The following is a 22,273-nucleotide window of genomic DNA, read 5'->3' on the forward strand; positions in this document are numbered from 1 at the left end:
AAGTATTTACACAGGATGCTAGAATTCAAGCTTAGACTGAGGTCCGAATGAATGCGCGTGTGTCCGTGTGCGTGCATCGATCATGAAACCATTCAGATTCATTTCACTCTTCTTCTTTTTCATTTTTTATCTTATTCGATTTAATACATTTATTGCTTCTTAATAAAGGGGGAATGCCAACTATTTTATTGCGTATACCTGCGGTTAAAACTGACACTTTTCGTCTATGGACCGTCTTGCAAGTGAATGCAAGTGAATACGGTAAAACCCAAAGGAAATCTACGACATATGGTCTCAAAAGCTATTTCCAAGCTCCTTCTGGGTAACTGTGATACTCTGAACCGTATCTCTATTCATGAATTCCCATTGATCTGCCATATTGTAAATGTAGGGCTCACAGGTAGGAGTCTTCCTGGGCTTTCAGACTGAAAAGACGTACAGCAAGCCATCTCCTGTGTTGTCAATAAATCATAAATAGAAAATATCAAATATTAAAAAAAAAGCATGGCCAATGCTCAAGAGTAACATTCCCTAAAGCTGGAAAATAAGTGATGATATTTAAAATATCTAAATTTTGAAGGCCAAAATTTAGTCATATTGTTAATAAAGCTGGAATTCCATGATTGGTATAAAAACAAAAAAACAAAAAAACCTTTTTAATGCAAAAACACCATTTGCAGATTGCAGCTAAACAAATATGCTTTATAAGGACCAAAATAAATACTATTTGAAGATAGTGCCTTAGATTTCCACAAATTTCAGAGAACTGTTTTGGAATTTTGTAGATTAAAATATTAATCACGAACATAGGCCTAAATGCAGGGTAACTGGGTAAGGTTACAGCAACCATATACATTTTGTGTATATGGTCCAAGCAACCACACCAGTAATGGTACATCTTGACACGTATATTTTTTGTGACGGGATAGGCCTACATTTTCACGAAATCCTGCTGTGAAACCTTTTAACATCGACAAATGATGCACCTGATAAATGCAGGCTCTTCATCACAGTAGTGCAGCTTCCTGTAAATCAGATTCCTGCTTATTTATTTCCACCACTGCCAACAATACACCGATGCAAAAAGAGATATGATAAGAACAGCTATCTTGTTGTAAACCACAAAGCAGACAGGTGTGAACCAATCCAGATCCTTATAGTGGGCAAATTCTTCAGTCTTTTGTGCCATTAAATATCTGAAAGCTCAGGATGAGAAAGTCGTTTTAATGTTGGTGGGTAATGATGAAGGTCTCATTTTAACTGAGGAGGACTGGGTGGAATGATGACAGTGATGATGGTGCTTTCACAAATGTATATTTTTTATTTTTGTGTGTTGCTTTTTGAAGCTGAAATAGAAAGTTGGATTCTATCTAACTTTATCCCATCCCAGTATCCACAACTGGTACATACCAGCATTGATTACCCATTGACTGATTACCCATTTGACAATATTAGTTCTTTCTTTCATCACCAAATTACAAATCCCACCCACCGTGACAGGTGGTGATTAAGGACAAATGCTGACACTCAAGCCAATATTGATTCGGCTTATAGGTCAGATGCTTTATTGATTCTCCTATTGATTCCTGATCAGTTGTCTGTTGCCTGGGAAAAAAGCAGGCCATTACAGGCCTCTTTTAGGTTTATTAGCTCTGATGATAGGAAAAAAGGCACAAATGCATGCATAGGCTCAACTTCTTTGAGTTCAGTGCAATTGTTTTGTAGTACTGTTGTGTTAGAAAAACATGGCAGCATTTCTATTGGAACTGATTGATCTTGGAGGCGTACAGTTCCAAGGGTTTGGACTATGTGGAACAATTTGGCAACTGGAACCTGGTTTCAATTTCAGTCCCTGGCAATAATAACTGGTCAGAGCATATATAATCAGGGCAGACATGTTGAACGAAGGGAGGATGTGCACAACACTCAGATCACTAGCTAAAAATAAGTAAATCCTGTCTCTATAAAGGTTAAGACAGTTTTACAGCTGTTGATTGATTGATTCAGTGCTGTGGATGGTCTGAATCGCTGCATTTTGTGTTGTTGCTGTGAATTGTCTTGTGTTACACTCTGATGTGTTTCTAATATTAAATCCTTCCTCAGTGATATAAATAGGAAGGTTGATATTAAAACATCTGCAGCCAAAAGAGGGATACGTGGGCACTGGGGGAGACAGTTAGCTTATAAAGGGTCAGGAGGCTATGATGCTGGGTGTGCCACATGGTTACAATAGTCACTGCCAAAAGACTGAACACATGGCATAAATCAGGATGCACGAGATCTCTGAGGATGAGTTGGTTAGCAACGCTTAGATCCAGGCCTCTACCTTGACAACCGGACAGCTGTTTGATCTCACTGCTGAGAAATATCACGTCAGACACATAGTCTTATCAGAGTCTGCCAGAGAGAGAAGCTTCAGCACCTCTGACCATGTCTGGTGACGTGCAGGAATGTGTCCGACTGGAGAGAATTTGTAATTGAATCGCAAATTTGTGCTTTCATGCAGATTTAAATATTATCTCCACGGGTGTTTGGTGGAGTTCGGCTCTCCTGTTAGATTGGATCAGCGTTTGAGTGACAGATAGGGTGAACAGAGCGATATGGGGCCTCTCTGTGGGCAGTTAGCAGCACGTCCAGCCACAGTGTGCAGAAAAGATGTGACATGAGAGTCTTCTTCAATCCATTTGAGTTTAGCTTGAGTTTAGTTTAGTAAAAGATTGGTGAATGCCTTACAGCTAAGGCTCACTCCAGTGGTTCTCAAACCGTAGAGCAGGCCCTACTAGCGGGGAATGGACCACGAGGAGAAAAATATCGATTGAAACTGGGTTGAATGGAGAGTATTTACAAAGGGAAAAAAAAACAGTTTGGAGTTTGCAGATGCTACTGTGCTGACCTTTATTTCACTGCAGTTTAACTTGGATCCTTTTTATGGTTAATGAGTTGTGCAAATTGTGGGATATGGGGCATGAACCTTTTTTTGGCTGTGAATAGGGTATTCCAGAAACAGGTTTGAAAACCAGCGGTATAGAGTATACTCTACAAGGAGTATATAGTGTCTATTATTGTCTTTAGCATAAGCCCATTGGGAAAAAGGTTTATAACATTTAGGGAAGGACAATGATAAGATTTCATTGATATCGGTGTGATTGTTGATTCTGCTTAAAGGTCAGATTCTTTATATATTCCCGATGAATTTTTCAGTGTAGAAACTTTTTTTCAGCACAGCACTGACGGCTGTTTTATTATTTCTCACTCTGAAGTGCAAGTCCACTGTAGAAGAAAGTTTGCATTTACTTTTCACAAGCCCCTTTCCTTGAGTTCAAAATATAAACATGCAGAACATTTAATTTAATCTCAAAAGTAAAAGATGTTAATGTTGCAGTGATGTGAGACACTTTATTTTCATTTGAGAAGCTTTCATTTGACTATTTGGGTGTAATTAAATTAAAGACTCGATGATAGAAATTCTCAATCCTATTTTTGTTTTGTTTTTTTCTTTACTTCATTGTCATTATTATTTAAATATACAAACAACCAACCCGCTACATCCCTTTAGCCAAATCCTCAGTGGAACAATCCAAGTAGAATGTTGAGCTTACTGAAAAATAGAAAACAGAATAAAATTAGTGGAATGCTTCCTTAATAATTCCTGGATAATTCAGTCATTTAGTTGTTTAAGCAGCTAGTCTTCATCAACATTCACTTACACATTCACCGGTCACTTTATTAGTTATATATGTTCAACTGCTTGTTAATAAAGTTATCTAGTAATCCAAACACATGGCAACAACTCAACAGTGAATTCATTTAGGCAAATAACCATGGCCAAAATGTTCAAACTGGGTAAGAAAGGTGATTTAAGCAGCTTTAAATGTGGCATGGCTGTTGGTGGCTGACAGGCTGGTCTGAGTATTTCCACTGCTTGGAATTTTCCCACACAACAATCTCTGGGGATTACAGAGAATGATCCGGGGGGGAAAAAGATCCAATGAGCAGCAGTTTTCTTGTTGCGGCAACAGCTTAGAAGAAAATAGCCAGACTGCCTATAACTGAAAGGAAGGCTACAGTTCACATGGGCTCACCAGAATTGGTCAATAGGAGAAAATTGGAAAAAGGTTGCTTGGTCTGATGAGTTCATTTAGATGGCACAGTTCAGGCTGCTGGTGGTAGTGTAATGATGTGGGGATATTTTCTTGGTACACTTAGGGCCCTCCTATTGTTGCTGACCATGGCTATTTCTTAGCTAAGCTCTTAGCAGATGGGGGTGTGCATAATCGCATAGGGATGGTTTGAGCCCTTGCTCATTCAACCCTCTTCATACATTTGTATAGAGGCACCTCATACAAAAAAAAAAAAAATGAAGGTAAATTCAACCACAGCACAGGAGGAGATACTGTAAGCAGCCAAGTTGGCTTGGTTCTACTCAGAGGAGACTATTCTCTGCTCTGTCAGGCACTAAGACGTACCATCTGAAATGCGAAGGGGCTGTATTTGTTTACTAGCTGTCTTGGCAAACAGGAGGTGTGAAAACAGCAAACAGGAATATTCATTCCTGCATCGAAATAAAATGAAACAGAGTGGGGAGGACGGGGGTCACCATGTGGGCTTTATAAACCAAGTGGTGGGTGGTGTTTCAATTGGACCAGCATGGGGATATAATGAGGAAACGTTTAAAGGAAGAACAATAAGAGCAGCAGATGTAGAAGGTATACACAGGATGTTATACAAGCTCCTTTATGACAGGCGTCAATGTCGAAGCTGTAATCATGACATCCTGCTGGTGTCAAGATATCAAATCTCCCCTGCCCTCAGATTCGCACAAATTCAGCCACACAAAGCAGAAGAACAGGTTGCAAATGACAGCGCACAGCTTAATTAGCCCACAGCTTTGATTAAAAAAAAAAGAAGTCTTTGAGCACTTGTCGTATTTCTTCATCGCAACACAAGTTTCACTTTGCATTCTGGTGCATTCGGATGAATCCGCTCAGTGGGAGCTCAGACCATCACTCGCGTGAACAATACTGCGCTGTTCATTCCCAGCCAGATTCCTTACATCTCTCTGAGCAGTGCAGAGAGGGACCTCATTAAGTAGCCATGCAGCCTTTCAGCCAACCACAGAGGGCTGTTTAAAGTTCGCACCTGCTCTACTGCCAGCTTTGTTTTTAATGAGGCTAAATTGCCACATATTTTTTTAGGTAAACGGCTCTTCGGTTCTTTTGGTTATTAAGGTGGTCACAGTGAAGAAAAATATGAGGGATCATTAGCTTTATTGTTGGCTAGGAATTCATTTGATTTACTACAGTGATAAGAGCAATAATTAGATAACTGCAAGTGCTACTCCAATTTTACCCAAGCCTTTCAGCGTGCTTAAATCTACATTTTCAATATTCATTAAGGAATGCCTGTAGAAAGGGAGAACAACAGTGTTTTATAAACCGAACCAGCTCTAGCTTCAGGGCAGCAAAAATAATTTCTTTTATTATTAAAAATCTGTTTATCATTTATAAATGCAGTGTGTTTCGATGTAGACATGCAATGAGCTCAAGTGATGGTTTGTCTGACACACCTGGTTTCAAGCTTAAGTTTTAATCCACACAATTAGTTTGATTCATGCTGTTCATTTGACATTTGATTAGACTTCAAAAGTGCCTTTATGAGACTTAATAAACCAAACAATTAATCAACTAATCAAACTGAAAAAAATAATCAGCACATTATACATGCCGTCTTCCCTTTTGGAGCAATGGTGGCAAATGTTTTGCAGTCGGAGGGTTGCAAAGCGGTTTGCAGGTGGGCAGCAAATGTAGACCAGGCAAAGCAACTTGAATAGCTTGCCACATATGAGATTTACAAACAGGATGCCTAAAAGGGTATGATATGAGCCATCAGCTGGTTAGCAATAAGATCAGTAAATGTCCTGGCTGAGCGTTACTTTTTGCACTGCATAAACTAATACTTGTTTTATTCCATATTCAGGCAGTCTCCTGCAATAAATCAAATAGCTGTTGCATAGCTTCTTGGGTTAACTACCTTACTCCACGTGATTAAGATTCAAAGAGCTGATCAGGAAGAATTAGCTTATGACCCACTCTTATGGTGTTTCCCCCCCTTTGTTTAATCTAGTCTGAATCAGTTGATGATTTTGTACATTTGTAGCTTTTTAAAATAAGATAACCTTATTGTCGTCCATAGGTGAAAATCATTCTGTATCAGGCAGCTGCTGTCATACTCTGAGAGCAGGCAGGACTCAAAGACCCAGAATGCAGATCGGTCAATTTATTGACAGTGATGTGGAAAAAAAAAACTATTTACATTGTATTTTAAAAAAGGGAAAACATCCAGGGTCTCTATGTACAGTATCCTAGCCGACTGTCCGATAGATTCCACTTCATCTTTAGACTCGATAGCAAAATGGACTTCTCTCTTTCCAACTCAAATGCACAAATCCTCCTCAAGGAAAACAGTGCAGGCTCCTGGACAGAAGAGAGAATGGTGAGAGGTGCGTGCACACAGACTGCGATTCGTTTAATGCTTGAGCACTGTGATGGACCGAGTTGAAAAACAGGAGGAGCCCCAGGAATTATTAGAAAAATATAATTTTCATTTATTTAACCCCCAAAAATTATATTTACAAAAGTAATAAATGTTGAGCTCATAAAAGACGTCAAAGAAACAAAACTGAACTCAGGCAAAGACTGCAAACTTAACAACCCAAATGACTGCTACAAACAAACATAACTGACCTAAACATGAAATGACATACAAGGGTATATATAATGGCTGATCAGACCATTGTGACACATGAGGGGTAACAAACAAAACACAATCATAAATCACAAACGATGCAGTACAATCTAACAATTTGTTAATAAACTAAACACCAAAGAAGAAAATCAAAAACCCCATTAAAGCCCTAAACTCAAATATTTAATTAAATACAAATACTTTGTTTTTAAAGTAAAGAAAACACACATTCTCCCCTTCAGCAGGAAGTGGTGGTGTGGTCCAATTATCTTCCTTTTCATTTAATGGTTTCAAACCCTGGCTACCATCTTTTGTCCAGCAACTCCCAGAGATGATGGCAGGTAAGAAATAAAAAGGTTAGTCAGAAATCAAAGAAATGTAGTATGAATACATAAGTAAACTAAATGTGCGCGCTTACAAATAGAACAAATGTATCCAACCCAATCAATAAAGTTATTGGCAACTAAAATGTATTACTATGTTCAAATGAAGAATGAAAATACAAAAGTTACTGACTTTAGAGTGTGGCCACGGGTTTGGCCATCACAAGCACCGACTGATGACATGTCCTCAGTATTTAAAGGGAGCCGACTGATCACCAGATAAGGAGCAGGTGAGTTGATGTCATGTTGCCATGTCGGAGAGTGGGGACCAAGAGGATCCTGCTTCTGAAAGGTAATGTGTTACAACACACGCCGTTCCTTCCTGTTTTCTCTACCCTTTATAGAGAAGGGCTGAAATCATCACTAATCAACTAACTCCAAATAGCTGCCAGCTGGACTAGAGTGAAATCTCCACTCCCACATAGGTGTGGCCTCTATCTCACACAAAAACACAAAAGCATCCAATAATTGAAATAGAAAATATGCCAACCTGATGTTTAGTGGGAGATTCTCTCAATTATCCTACCATACCATTCACAACACACACACACACACACAAGCAGAGAGAGAGGTGGAGAGTGAGAAAAGCTGGCAGAAGTACCAGGAGGACTGAAGGACTACGACATCTGCAGCATCTAGAAACTCAAACATTGACACAAATGAAGACAAAAACCCTAAATGGACACACAGACCTTGGAATAAGTAACAATAAATAATTAAAAAAAACAATTAACCTCAAACACCTCTCCCCTTCTCTGTCATTCAGTCACAAGCTGATCATTTATCAGTTTAACTGACAGAGAAGCAAAACAATATTTATGGCGGTTATACATAAATAAGAGCACCCTGTACCTCCTCCCAGAGTTTATCAATGCAAACTCAGAGTATAACACATGTGAGGAGTCAGAATAAATCTCGACAGCCAGCCAAACTGTAGTTTGTTCACGTTCGAAGTGCGATTACAAGTCCACAGAGTTTGATTTAAACCGACTAAACAGCACAGGTGCGAAAACGCTCATAATGTTCTGCGACACAATGCTTGCTTCTCGTCAGCGCTCACACATTACTGTCCACTGAGCCAGATTTGCCCATTTAGCAGCTGGATCTGGCCATGGGCCAAGTCTTCATATTTATCTTCATCTATTTTGTGACAGGCCGCAACAAAACTAAGGTAGTGCTGCCTAGCATAATCCCTCTGGAGTCACTAATGGCTTGTGAAAACCAGTGTTTGACTACTAATTGTGCTGCAGCAAACAAACTAATGCTTCATTCACAGATTAAAGTCATTCTGCGAAGCCAATGAGCCGGCCGCTGATCCTACATCAGCACAGCTCCAAAGTGAGGGTTCTGATGAATGCAAGTCCAGGGCTCACCCTGTTTTTTCTGCATATGAACAGCAAACATGATGCTGTTTCATCACGACACTGAGCTCCTTTACTTAGCTCAAAGACACACTGCCAGCTGTGGGTTTTTTCTGCTCCTGTCATCAACCTCAGCCATTTATTAGCCTCCCACAGGATTTATGCTCCTGCGCTAACAGCCAATGTAATTACGGATATGAAAAATTAGAGGAAGAAAACAGTATGCAATTGTCGGAAATATGATAATGAGGCCTATTTCCAGTTAAAAGTGAACGACAGAGTGAGGGTTGAAAATTAAGACGAGCTAATAGTTATCCGTATTTCCTCTGCTGTGAATCTGATCAGCCTATCACATCAGCTATCTGTGTGTTTTTTTTTCTCATTGCACACTAATGAGATCAAAATGGCAGAAGTGGTGGAATGAGATGCCTTTTTGTCCTCTTGTGATTACCATGCATGTCTTTTACCGGTGCCGAGGTTTGCTGCGAGTGTTTGGGGCTACTCAGATTCGACTCATAGTAGGAAGAGCACCACCGTTGGTGATTCTTAATTGAGTGGAAAGAGTGCTTTTTTTGTAGTTGCTCTTATGGAGGAGCACTTATCACTGGGTAGCAAGAGAAAGACATTTGCTTTTTCATAAAGATCTTCTGAACAGTCCAAACATGCATTTCAGTTTTGTTTTAGTATGAGCAAGAGAAAGCAACTTGTTGTGTTAGGTGTAGATTAATGTTCCTACAACGTCAGTGTTAACTCACATCAGCAGCGATGATGGCCTGAATTTCATCTTTTTTAGCTATTAACTTCGCTGTGAGTTGCTGAAATGTCGGGCTGAATAATTAGTTGTTCCAAGGTTCTTCTGCTGGCTCTATTGTTCATGCATTATTTATAGTGGCATCTGCCTGAGAGTTGTCTCTGTACTGGTGAAGCTCCTCTATGCCTGCTGCTCGCAGAGCGACGAATGCTGCCACTCTGCTTGTGTGTCTGTCTTCTCTCATGGCAGGCAGGGCGGCACACCCAAAATTCAACCAATGATCAATTTTTAGCCAAAAGAAGAAAAAGTCTGATACCACTGCTTTTCTTGAGTCTATAGCAAAATGTGAAAGTCTGGGAAAAATCATAGAGTTAATAATAATAATAATAATAATAATAGTAATAATGATTATGAAAAGTCACTATTGCTTTTCACAAGGGGAGAATGAAGTTATTCCTAAATTTGATGGCAATCTATCCAATAATTATTACTCCAAACTGTTTAATCTGTTTAATAATCATCAGGAATCTGTAATTGCTCGCAAAAATTGAATCCATATATCTGAGCCATGGACCAACTATGAGTCCTTGAGCATAACATTGCCATCCCATGCTGGTAGCCAGGATCACAAGCAAAAAGGAAAACCCAAAATTAAGCAACAAAGGGAAACAAATTTAAAAAGAAAAGAAAATCAAAACTCGACCCTGTATGATTTTAACAGGTAATTTGTTTCTGATGGAAATGGCTGTGTTTTTATTCGATGTGTATCTAATGTGAGATCCTCCCCAGAGATCATTTTTATTCAGTTATATCTTTAGTTTGGAAAAAAGATAATTGACACTTCAGTGCTTTTTGCAAGATCTCAATTCACTAAAACCCATTGACTCATGTTTTCAGGGACATGCGTATTATTAATTTTACACTTTCAGCAAACAGGAGTCTCAGTAGCTGAAAAAATGCAGCTTAAGTAGAAAAAATGCAGTTCCTCACATATTCACTGGAAACTAGCTTCCGAATCACACGTTAAAATTCACAGCTTGAAGCAGAAATTAAAACGGTTTACAGCTTAGCAACACTTTTTTTTTTTCTCTTTTGCTGACTATTTTGTTTTGTATAAATCTCATTTAAATTGTATTAAGGCTGGATTAATGGTGTTGATGCTTTAAATGACAGACGTATACTGATACAGGTCTGCCAAATGGCACTTTAGGTAGTTTGAGTCACACTTCTTGAATGCATTTGGGTTGTTTACGCCTTTTTGTCGGAATTATCTGGCAAGTAATTTGTTTTTGTTACAGTTAGTTGTACTAACAGGTGGTTGTCATGTCTTTGTTTTCAGTAAGTACAATCTCTAGTGGTGTTACTTAATATTTCATTTTATAGCTCTTCCCCTATAGCTAGAGAATGGAAATAAGATACTTTTGCATGCTTTTCTATATTTCTCACTGCCACCTATCTTGACAGCCACAACTAGAGTCAAGTGTCAGATGTGAAAATGTAAAACTACAATAATTATAGCCGGGCTACTAGTTATTACTAGTTAATAATACATACAAGGATTAAAATACCACAGATCCAATATCCCAAACGACCGTCTGTACTTTAGATCACATGATAACCAGTTTACTGTCTATTTAAAAACACACTCACTTTGAATTGTATAATAGCTTTAAACACTAGCCGTGTAAAAGCTGGACAAATAAAATATAATGCATGTCCTTGCAGACAAAATAAATGATGAGGTTGGCATTTGTCTCCGGGAAGTTCATCCGCCAGTAAACTACAATGAAATCCCTCTCTGTTTATCTGAACAAATCTTATTGTACACGACGTAAACACTTTGGATCGCTTCACCTGCTGAAAACACTCTCCAGTAAGAGTGCAGTGGTGGGACCTGTTATTTCTGTGTATTGTACTAAACCTGGAAAAAAAATCCTACACAAATAACAGTGCATACATTAGATAGGAAAAAATACATTAGGGCTACTGAAAAGTATTGTCCTGAATATATTTAGGTCTGCCTACGGTGTTTTATTTTGTTAATATATTTTTATAGATGTGTGTTTGGGGCCACCCCATTATTGTTATGAATTGCCTAGGTCCATGCTGCACTAAACACATGCTCCAAGCAAACACAGCTGTATTGCTTATGTTCAGTAACAATGGGTGTAATAATGTAAGGTTCTCAGGTTCAACCTGGCATTGATAGATTCTTTGCTTTAGGCCACAAATCATTCACTGTTGAAACAGCAGGGCAAGTATTTTACAATTAGGCCAGGCAGCTACAAAAACGTAGAGGACATGCTCTTGCCTGGAGAGAATCTGCTTCTTTTGCTGTCTTGCGTATGCTTTATTTTCATGTTGGACGAGATGGGGTTGACTGCCCCGGAGCCATACTGGGGAGTAAAGAGAGCCGAGCCACAGAGAGGTGTCAAGGGCATGCTTGCAAGGCCTAAGATCCCTTCTATATTCAAGCTGTATTTAGTATGTGTGGCTTTTGGAAGATGTATTTGTTGGTGTGTGTGAGAAAGACAGAGACTGTTAATTCATTGCGTTGGCAGGGTAATAGATATACACTACAAAGTCATATTGAAATGACCTTAATCAAGCAAATCGTATAGCAGGGATAGAGAAATGAGCTAAAACACTAATAGCTTTTTTCTCAGTTGAAAGAACCCAGCAGAATCTCATTTATAGCGTGATGTAGTCCTTCCTACAGCCATAACGCAACATCTCAATGTGTCTTCCTGTTTTACTGTAATATCCCATTGCCATTGCAGAGATTAGTACTATCAGCAGCCCCAACAATCCAATTTGTTCTCATTGCCATGGCAGACGGGGGGAATTAAATGTAATCAGCCAGCTAGCATATTTAACTTAGCTACCCCTGCAGATCCCCGTGGCATTTCAACTGGAATGCTCATCATAATTATCTTCTCCTAACCATGCTGCTGATTTGTAAACTTAGAGTTATAAAAGAGTTCTGCAGCTTCAGCATACTTGTCAGCGGACCCAAATTATTTCAAACGGAAGGCACAGTTGTTAAAAATTCGGAGACGGCAAATAAAGTAATAATCACAGGCAAAGATAGATGGTAATAAAAAGTATATTGTAATCACAGTTTTCTTAGAGGTTTGCAGAACACACATGCTGACAGTGCATTACAATCCACTTAAATGATTGCACAGCTGCTCAGTACAGCATAAAAAAAAGCTTTACACAGATTTTTGGCTACTGCATATCCGTCCAAGTAAAAGAAAATTATGTCGGTATTTTTTTTTTCTGTGTGCAAAAATGTTTGTTTGCCTCTTCTTACATTCTGACTTTCCTAGTCAGTCTGTTTCACTCAGCTCCAATCCCACTGGTTTGTTTTAAAGACATAAATCTTTTAAAACACGATAGCATTCCATCATTTCACTCCTGAAACACCTGAGCGCTGTAGCTTGTAACAGCTGTTTATTGAAGTCTATTTTCAGCTGCACATCAATACACATTTGGCATGCTCGTGAGCGTGTTAACCTGGCTCAAAACCTCTGAGTCAGCACTAATGTTACCAGCTTAAATTCAGATTATTCTGCTTTGTGGTCACTGACGGTTGTTCAGGTCCTGCAGGTTGGATTAAGGTAGTCAGCAAGCCAACAAACCACAGCCAGTACTAAAAGTGATGAAAATGATCACATGCATGCACAGAATAGACAGAGCTGTGGAGGTTGTTGTAGATGGGCTACTTTTCCTATGGAATTTTCATTTTTTTTACATATTTTTTAAAGGCTAAACAGCATTGCTTACTTACCTCCCTGGATTATACTTAACCTAACCTCTAAAGCAAGAGTGAATATGTTTAGACAGCCAGGAAAAAGCAGTTTGATATATTAACTTAAGACTAAAAAAGTATTTCAAGTAAACTACTGTAAAAACACTGTAAATGATAGAGAAAGTCATGGAGTCTTTGGAATAGTAATTCTTCTACTGATAATACACTTTAAGAAAAATCTTCTGGGACATAAAGAGAGATACTGTATCTGGAAATGCATATCATACAATTTCCGAGGATTGAACTAAAAGAAGCAGGGTTGAATTTCCTCCTCAAAACTGTTGCTTAATCCTTGAAAATGTCCAAATCAATGAAAAGCTTGTATTTTAAGTAGTGAAAGCTGCAAGGCATGTTTTATTCCTCCAGACAAAAAAGTCGGGTTTTCGGAGTTTATTGGCATGGAATTTATTTTCTTAGCCTCCCCCACATCCAATATTGATTTAAGCTCCCGTGGTAAAGTTAGCAGTGCCAGGACCAAACAAAATTTAAGCTCATACATCTGTTTATGTATGCTGATAACTTTTTGTGTTTGCCAATCAATACCGATGAGTCTACCTACTACAAAGTGAAAATAGCTCACTGGCTTTAGATATTTTGGTCTCTGTGGAGCCGCATGCTTCAGCTCGTCTTATTATGGGTTTTTTCTGCTAATATTGTATGCAGAAGCAGCATAGCTCAGCACAGGAAAGACATCCCTGCATAAGCTGCAAGCTCCCTGGGGCATATGTGTGTGGAGCTCAACCTGAAGGCTCGCCTCTTCTCTTTCTGCTTCTTTGTTTTGCAAATGGGGTGGAAGGAGCGATAAGATGATGCAGAGACTGTTCTGGGGTTCTGCTTGGCTCAGCAGTGGGGCCCAACAGAATCCATTTTCCTGCATCTGTGCTGTCCTCCTCCTCTCCAATTACTGCATCTCTCAGAGCATGCAGTGCCTTGATTCAACCATGGAGCCTCTACTGCAGAAAACTGAGCCTGACCAGTGTTTGATGTGTCACTTCATCAGTGATTTGAGACCACAGCTAAAGGGCTCCTGAGAAGAAAAGGTTTATTTCTGTGATGCAACTTCCTGAAATTTTCATCTTATTAGCCGACGGGAGAAGCTCTTAATGTTTTTCAGACTTTTGTTTCAGGGTTGAGATAAGTCTCCTTTATTTTCGCTATAAATAAACTAGAAAATGTTTTTGCCAGTTGGTTAAATTATCTGCATTCATCTGCACGAGCTGATCTCCTCTCCTCACTCATCCTTATTACTTCTGCATTTCAGCAGCACCGTGCGGGCGTTTCAGATGGATGCACGCTTGGCACTTGCCTTTTTTTTTTTTTTGTGGCTCGGGAAAAGAGACGTGCCCTTCAGTGTGTAGAGATGGCTGCAGATTGTGCTCTGTATTGTACTGCATTGCAGGCAGGCATCTTACCTTGTGAAACAATATGCGTCCTTTGCCTGCAGGCCCCCGAGCACTCTGGCTCAGATGATCAATTTGATCCAGCTCTGTGTTGCTGGGCTGCGACTTAATCCCATAATGCCCTGGTATTTTGCCGCAATCAAGACCCCCCCCCCCCCCCCCCCCCATTTTTCTCTGTGGATTTCTTATTTTTGTCTTTGGAGTGTGATGAAAAATCTCATGCTTCTTTCATAGAGTAGACGTATGTAATCACCCTAAATAAACTGTAATGCAACCAAAGATCATGTAAGGGTCTGCCAAAGTGAAAGTGATTTGAGGAATTGTTGCATTTAAAACCACATAAGTTGGCATGTGGGATCAGAGGAGATGTGAAAATATGTACTTAGCTGTTGCCTTGTGATTTCTGCTGCATGTTTAAGTGAAAACGGAATGTTTTGCCACTCTAAAGTCGATGGGTTCGGGCCGTAAGGCTCACAGCGTCATTTTTAAACGCTCTAATGCATTTCTAAGTGTTTCAATCTGTGGTGGGTCTTCACCATTAGTGTCTCGCTCATTTCTCTGTCATTCTAAAAGACGGCAGGGTACAAACAGAACGAGACATTACCTCCACCACTTAGGCCCCAGCGTGCTGATTCAAGGCGCCATAATGACATGGCAATGGCAAGATACACTCCCGCTGCTCCCTGGTAACTACAGAGAGACGGAGGGTGGAATGTAAAATTACGAAAGCCTCCACCTGAGTGCCCTTTTGCTGCAATTTAAAGTAGGTAAGGAGACATAGCTAATTCGGCTACATTAATCAGGCAAAGCACATTACCGTGCAAATGATAGCTGGAGAATGACGAGCCGACAATGTCCTGCCAGTCAGCTAGGCGGCCAAGACTGAGTGATCTGATAGGATGACACAGCTCCAGCACAGTGTGGAGCAATCAGCTGAGGAGAGCCTCTTGTAGTTCTTCGTTCATTACAGACACGAGCCAGATCACTAGTCCATCCATCAGCCTGTGTTTATCCAGTCGCCGGCAGAGTAAATGACTTCATGAAGCTGGATAAATGACAAGTGGGGGAAATGCAAAATGTCCAAGTCATCATTTAACCTCTAACTCATATCCTGCTGCTTAAGTGATGTCTTCACTGCAAATATCATCTTCAGAATACCAATAAGGAATACTGTGGAGGATGTAGCATGCAGTTATTGCCCTGAGAGTGAAGGATTTCATCTGGAAAGCAGAACTTCCTAACTAAAAATTCCCGATCTGTGTGTCTGTTTCTGAGTGAACGGCGGCAGACTTCAGCAGAAGGCGGCGCTGAGACTTGTTTACTGTTGATGTGTAAATTGTTGCATCTGGATCTAAATAAATCAAAAGTAAATATAGTTAGCGATAAACATGCCGATTGATGGGATTTTTAGATTTTTGCAGGACCACTTGATTTCTAGTCTGGCCAGACTGTACCATCAATGTCAATTACATGCAGATGAGCTGCAGTGATGGAGCAAGCAATATGCATGCACCATGATGGATCATTGCAGTGGTGTAGAATAGATGCTAAGATTGTTTCTGCTAAGCTGAAGTCAGGATTTGCTCCAGCAGCTCTCACTTAGAGCCCACAAACCTGCCTTCCTTTTTAATAAATCTTCTATTTGAACATAAATACTCTCGTCATTTTTGGATTACTGCGCAGTATGTAGTCTGTGTTAAAAGTGTCAAGGCTGTAGGGTTTGCCACTGAATTGCACTTGACCTCAGACACTCGACTTGCGTAAACTTTACAGATGGCTCTAAATCTCTTTTTACGATATCAATTACACAACACTGAGTGTCTGATGGTAATCCAGTGGCCTTTTTTTCTTCCTCAGCTATGAGCCATGAAATCTACTTTGCCAAAGATACCCATCTTAAATCACGAAGTATACATTTTAAGACATGTTAATCCCATAAGCAAAGACTCAAAACGATTCACACCACTCAGAGCTTGCTAGCTGTGACTGCCTATTCCTGTAAGCCCAAAAAGCTGAGATATCACAGACATGTTTGAGCTTTAAAGGTCAGCAATAAAACTCTGGATCAATTCAGAGTAAAAGTGTTGGATTAGCAATGTGCAAGAGGTTATTTTTATGAAGGTGGAGTACAGTTAACCATTTATCTAAATAAATCCTATGACTTTCGCAGTCTGTTAGCTTTGCTTTGTAGCTTTCTTGGGGGGAGATTCTCTCGTTTTCACACTTTCTGACAGTTCTGTTCTGGCAAGCTCTTTCTCCTCAACATTTGGTGCCATTTTTATTTTAGGATTATCATGTTTGGTGAAGCAGCCCTGTGATGGACAGGCGACCTGTCTGGGGTGTACATCTGGGACTGGCTCCAGCCCTACTGCAACCTATAACTGGTTAAAAAGCTGGACAGATGTTTGTTGAAGCTGTTTTTCTTCATTAGCTTAACGAACGCCGATGCAGCCATTGTCATACAGCCTCCAGATGCCATTCTTGTGGCTGGTAATGTCATCACATGACCTGACGCCACTTTCTTGGTGCCGTATGACTATTTACATCACATGAAATCACATATTTGTTTATCATTTCACATTTGTTGAAAGTAGGGTGACTACGGACACTCTTTTCCTAACACTAGCCATACTGCAAATGTTGCATGCACGTCACATTTTCAAACATCCAAACTTATGTTTTTTTATGCTTTTTATACCCCAATATCCTGCCAAAGTAAGTTCAGCTTCCCTCTGGTTTGGCGTCACAGCTCAGGACAAGGATGTGCATGCATGCTACCCATTGTAGCAGCCACACTGATTTTGGTGTCATTACTCAGGACACAAGTGTGCACTTGTCTTGCACTGGTGATGTTGGGGCTGGCTGGTTCACGGTTAGCAGTGGTATTTATGTCCCCAGCAGACGGGCTCAGGCGACATGAGGTAGACGTTAATTCAGGAGAACGCAGTCAGGCTTGTGGCCAAATGCTGTCAGCCTAATACCGGCGAGCAGTCCAGGGGGAGCAGTCGCAGCATCTGGATAGTCAAGCTCCATTAGCCTCCTGGCTCTGTTTTACACCGGCTGCATTACAGCCTTGTTGACAAATGGCAGAAGAGGTGGTTTGTGTGATATGAATCACATAACTCAAGGGATCGCCACCATGAATATCACACCCTCTTGCTCCCTGATCTTTCCCCTCCTCCTTCCCTCTCGTCTGAGCTCGCTCTGAACTGTAGCAGCAGCCTGGCTCGGATTCAGTGGGACAGCATTAGCTCTCAACCTTGGTGAAGGACTAAAGACAGCCTCAGCTTGGTGTCCTTGCTGTCACACTGCTGCTGAGAGACGATAAGCACTCCAGCCTTTAGGACATTATGTCGGGCTCCCGTTGGTCCTGGCAGCACTGTGAGCTGGGTAATTGCAGCAGACTTGAAAATAATTAATTAATTGTTACATGTGATGCTTTTACAGTCTCGGAATCTTAGTTCACTTGTTTTCAGATTTTTTTTAAAATCATATTCTACCCGGACACTTCCCACATGTTTGCAAAACCTGATTTCGTGCCTAATTTAAACACTTAGCAGTTATTTCTGCTCGGTTTATGTCGCAGTGTCAACTTGAAACTTAAACGATTCAGTTATAACCTTCGAAATGTCATGCGAAGATGCAGATCTGAAAAAGGAAAAAAAAAAAGTCATTTGATACAGCAGCGGGGGTGTTTACGATTCACACGACACATTATAAGTTTCTTTTTCTTCTCCTCTTATGATTCCCTGCAGAAATTCAGCCCATTTGGAGGATAGCAAAGAGCGATATTGCTTCTCGTATATGTAGCACCAGGACATTTTCCTGCCAGTGGGAAAGTATTTACTGTAAAGAAACTGTCTCCGAGGTGAAATCTAAAGTCCTGCTGTGGACCGGTGATAAATTCTTACTTCAGTCTTTTAAAGCCTTTTCGCTGGCTTTTTGGCTTGTCCTTGTGAGGCCTGTAAAATGTCCGTGGTGATATATTAAGATGCTGTCACAGCTCTGTTAAGTAGACAGGTATGGCTGTGGGTGTGTGAATTAGGTATATTTTACAGGGTTGAGCTGCTGAAATAAACCATGCAGTGCTATATTTCTTTCAAACGCAGCAGAGTGCTGAATGATGAAACACACGGGGAAAGGCTGTGGTGGGTATTGATGTGTAATGCCCTTGGACCGAAGCCAAGACGGTAAAATGGAATGAAAGGAAAGCAGTCACTCCCCTTTTAAGTCAAGGTTGTACTTTACAGAAGCTATATCTGTCTGTGTTGTCACTGCTACGCTTAGTAAATGTTCTCTGTGTGTGTGTGTGTTTGTGTGTGTGTGTGTGTGTGTGTGCTGCAACTCTAAAAAAAAAAAAAAAACCCATCTAAATCACATCCGTCTGTTGACTTTGAAGATTCCTCCACCAATTTGCCTGTATTTTTCCAAGGTTGACACTATATGTCATGGCTTATCCATAACTTCTGAGCTACAGGAAGCTGGCTTTTGGCACTTGCTTGTAAACATCCAGAGAATGGGCCCTTAGTGTTCAGGATGCCTGCCAGCTCATAGAAGTGGCAGCTGATCATCCTCAGTTAATAGGCGCTCATAATCCTTTGTGAATGTCTTATGTTGTCCCCGGAGAGGAGTGAGACTAAGGCATGTATTTGCAATCAGAATGCATTAAGGGCTGACAGTTTAACTGCTGCAATAACTGTTATAAACCTACCCACTCTTTCTATGTTAAATGGAAGCCTGTAATGAAAACTGAAAACTGTCTTTTTTTTGTCCCTAACAACGTCTCTCTTTTGTCTCCCTCGCTGCTGCTTTTAACCGCCACAGGAAGTTGAGGTTAGTGTCTCTTTTGTACTTTTGTACATTGTTTGTCTTTGCTCTGACACTTTTTACACCCTTGGTTTCACCTGTATGATAGCTTAGCACTTATACCACATCACTGTTAGTAGTAGTGATTTTTTTCCCCTTTCAATTCAGCTCCATTAGTGTGACACAAATATGATTAGAAAAAATGGCTAAAAAATATAAAATCCAATTCGAGTACAGCCAAAGTCAAACACACTCTGAATAAATAATATTAAAATAATTTGAATTGTGGTTCATGAATAGAACATTTCACATCAAAGTTATGTCAAGTGGTTCTACACAACCATGTTAAATAAGTCCTAAGAAACAGTTTACATTTATTTGAGTCATTTATGTTATTTCACTAAAATGCTATGTTTTGGCAGGTTTACCCAATGGCTTTTTAAGTTTCTTAGCATGTTTTTATGTTGGCCGCACACTGCTGTGGCCTGGCGTTAGGCAATGAACAACTGGTCGTGCACCTCTTGATTTTCGTAACCTGGCAGGTTGTGCCGCGGCTGCTGCAGCTGCATTGAAGACACGAGTCATCGTGTTGGTTTTTGCTGCCATTTTAATGATATTCTACTACAAAGCTCAGAGATATGCAGATATAAAGTGGGAAGTGTTGCAACAGTTTGAAAACTTTTTGGAAAAACTTTTGCAAGTCTGTGCTTCTGGTTTTGACTTCTTTTCTTCCTATATCAGTCTGAATGCTGACACCCATAGTTCAGGAGAAAACTGCAGCGGCTTCCTGCACCTTAACGGTGGGCATACTTAGAAGTGACTCTGTTGGGTGCAGCCGCTTTTCATAACTCTGTTCAGTAAATCCAACTAAAGAGGCTTCTTTAAAACCAAGAGTTTTAGTGAAATTTCATTTTCTTGAGTGAAATGCATTATTTAAGAAAAACAGTAGAAAACAAGGTATAAACACTAACACTATCCCTTTACCTCCTCCCTCTGTACACTGTATTTAAGCCTTCAGCTATACTTGTTCAGCTTGACTTGAGAGCTCAGTCTTTGTGTCCCCTGAGCAGAGTAAGACTGAGCTAAACTGAACAGACCTGATCCTCGGGGTCCTCCCTGGGCCTTGTGCCGAGTTGTAACCGCTTAATAGTTGATCCTCTCTATTCTGACACACAGAGAAATGGGCCAGCATGGATACAGCCTGGGGACGCAGAGTTTTTATTATCGTCCCAGCGCAGTGCCGCCAGGGACACACTCTAAAAAAACAGAGTTGGTTTGCAAATATTCCCTTTGCACCAGTGCAACAGCTAAGATAGTTCAAGTCCTTTTATGAGATACATTTAAGCTTGCTGAGTCTTATCTTGCACCGTTTACTTTATATTAGAAGCTACTTCTGCAACAGTGAAGATGAGTTTGGCAGTTCTTTCCTGACCTTGCTTAAAGCTAAGGAAAAACAAATTTGGCTTGAGGGTCACATATTAACTTCTTATAGATATAATGTCACAAAGTTGACATTTTTTCATGACAGTAATATGAAAGCTTTTGAAAAAGAAACAGTTTTTTTTTATCCTGTTAAAATCTTACGTGCGACTTGTGATGATACATATTTTGCTATTAATGGAGCACGTTTTTAATACTTTGTAATTTCCTAGCTCACGGAGAGGACATTTAATGCTTTAGTTTTATAAGTTGTGTTGTAATGCTTTTCATCCTGTGGGTCCATGTTATGGCTTTAAGTTTTAGTTTTAGTTCAGCGTGACGGGCAGGTCTAAAGTCTACGTTTTTATCAAAGAACCAGATATTTTCTGTCATAGTTGTGCTGTACTGATTATTAAGCAGAGAGAGCTGCATACTAATCCAAGCCTTAGCAGCACTCCAACTATGAGTCACGCACAATCCTCTGTGAGAAAAATTAATCAAGTTTTATTTCCAAAACCACAGTATTGCTTCTCCAGTACTGCATTTTCTTTATAAACACTGAAACATTTTGTGGTTTAAAAAGAAAAAAGAAGAAGAAGGGAATACTTAAATTTCTGTACACACCCACATTTTGGCTTTTTCAAAAGAATTTTTTTTTTTTTAACGATTAGATCTGGAGATTTGTAAGGAGACAGTCAGTCAGCCTGATCTCTCCAGGGGAATTCACACTAAATCTGAGACCTTCAGAGCCAAAGTCACCTCCAGAACAAATCCCTGACAGGGAACAGCCTGGAAAGTCTGGCTTGATGATCTCAGGCTGGCTCGTATAAGACTAAAATTTTATTTTATTATGAAATAAGAGAAGCGTAAACTCTCAAGAGAAATAAACAAATATATTATTATCTCAGAGTCTGAAAAAAAGGCTGATTTAATTTTTTTTAATTAAGAGCAAGCTTGTTAGTGAATTTGTTAGGGTTTAGTTTTTTACCAAACCTGTACCTAGGGACAGCAAAATGGATATAAAATACATACCACAGCAGTGCAACATGTGGAGCCAGATAATAAAAATATGCAGAATTTGACTGGAAGTTGTGCTTTTGACTTGCAATAATATATAGAGTATAAAAGAACGTCATCAGCTAAAAAGTACAATTTAAATAGCAGTGGTAATAAACAATAACCTCATGGTGAAACCACTGTGTTTTTGGACCTTAGGCAAACTCTTTCTAGTTATTATTATTTATATTACTTTTAAACTCAGGGCTAAGGAGCTCCCAAGGTTTTATTGGCACCATTATTTACTTTTAGCATCTTTACTCTCTCTTTTCAATTACAATTAACATGAATGAGATGAATGTATTTAATTTAAAGTGCCATTCGAGTTTCCATATAATTATGCATTTCTCTTATCTTCCCTGATTATTTCTATTATTCCAAATTTTAATTTAATTGAGCCTCTAAAAATCCAAGAGCAAATCTCCTTTATTGTGTTGCCTGGAATAAATTATTAAAGCCATTAATGCAAATATGTTTTTTCCTTGCAGGATGACTACATCAAAAACATGGAGGGGAACGTTGGTTCTGATGAAAGTAAG

General features: G+C 39.7%; 1 protein-coding gene across 1 annotated transcript in view; it reads left to right on the plus strand.

Moving 5' to 3' along the window:
* The window catches only part of LOC146512578 (testican-2), a 47,726-nt gene that overhangs the window by 381 nt on the left and 25,072 nt on the right, over positions 1–22,273 (plus strand). Inside the window, exon 2 of the mRNA XM_085169466.1 lies at positions 22,223–22,268. Coding sequence (XP_085025592.1) covers positions 22,223–22,268 — 46 coding nt within the window. The remainder of the gene's footprint in view (positions 1–22,222; positions 22,269–22,273) is intronic.

Source organism: Neolamprologus multifasciatus, chromosome 8 (assembly GCF_963576455.1).
Source record: "Neolamprologus multifasciatus chromosome 8, fNeoMul1.2, whole genome shotgun sequence".
In the NCBI taxonomy this organism is placed as follows: Eukaryota; Metazoa; Chordata; class Actinopteri; order Cichliformes; family Cichlidae; genus Neolamprologus; species Neolamprologus multifasciatus.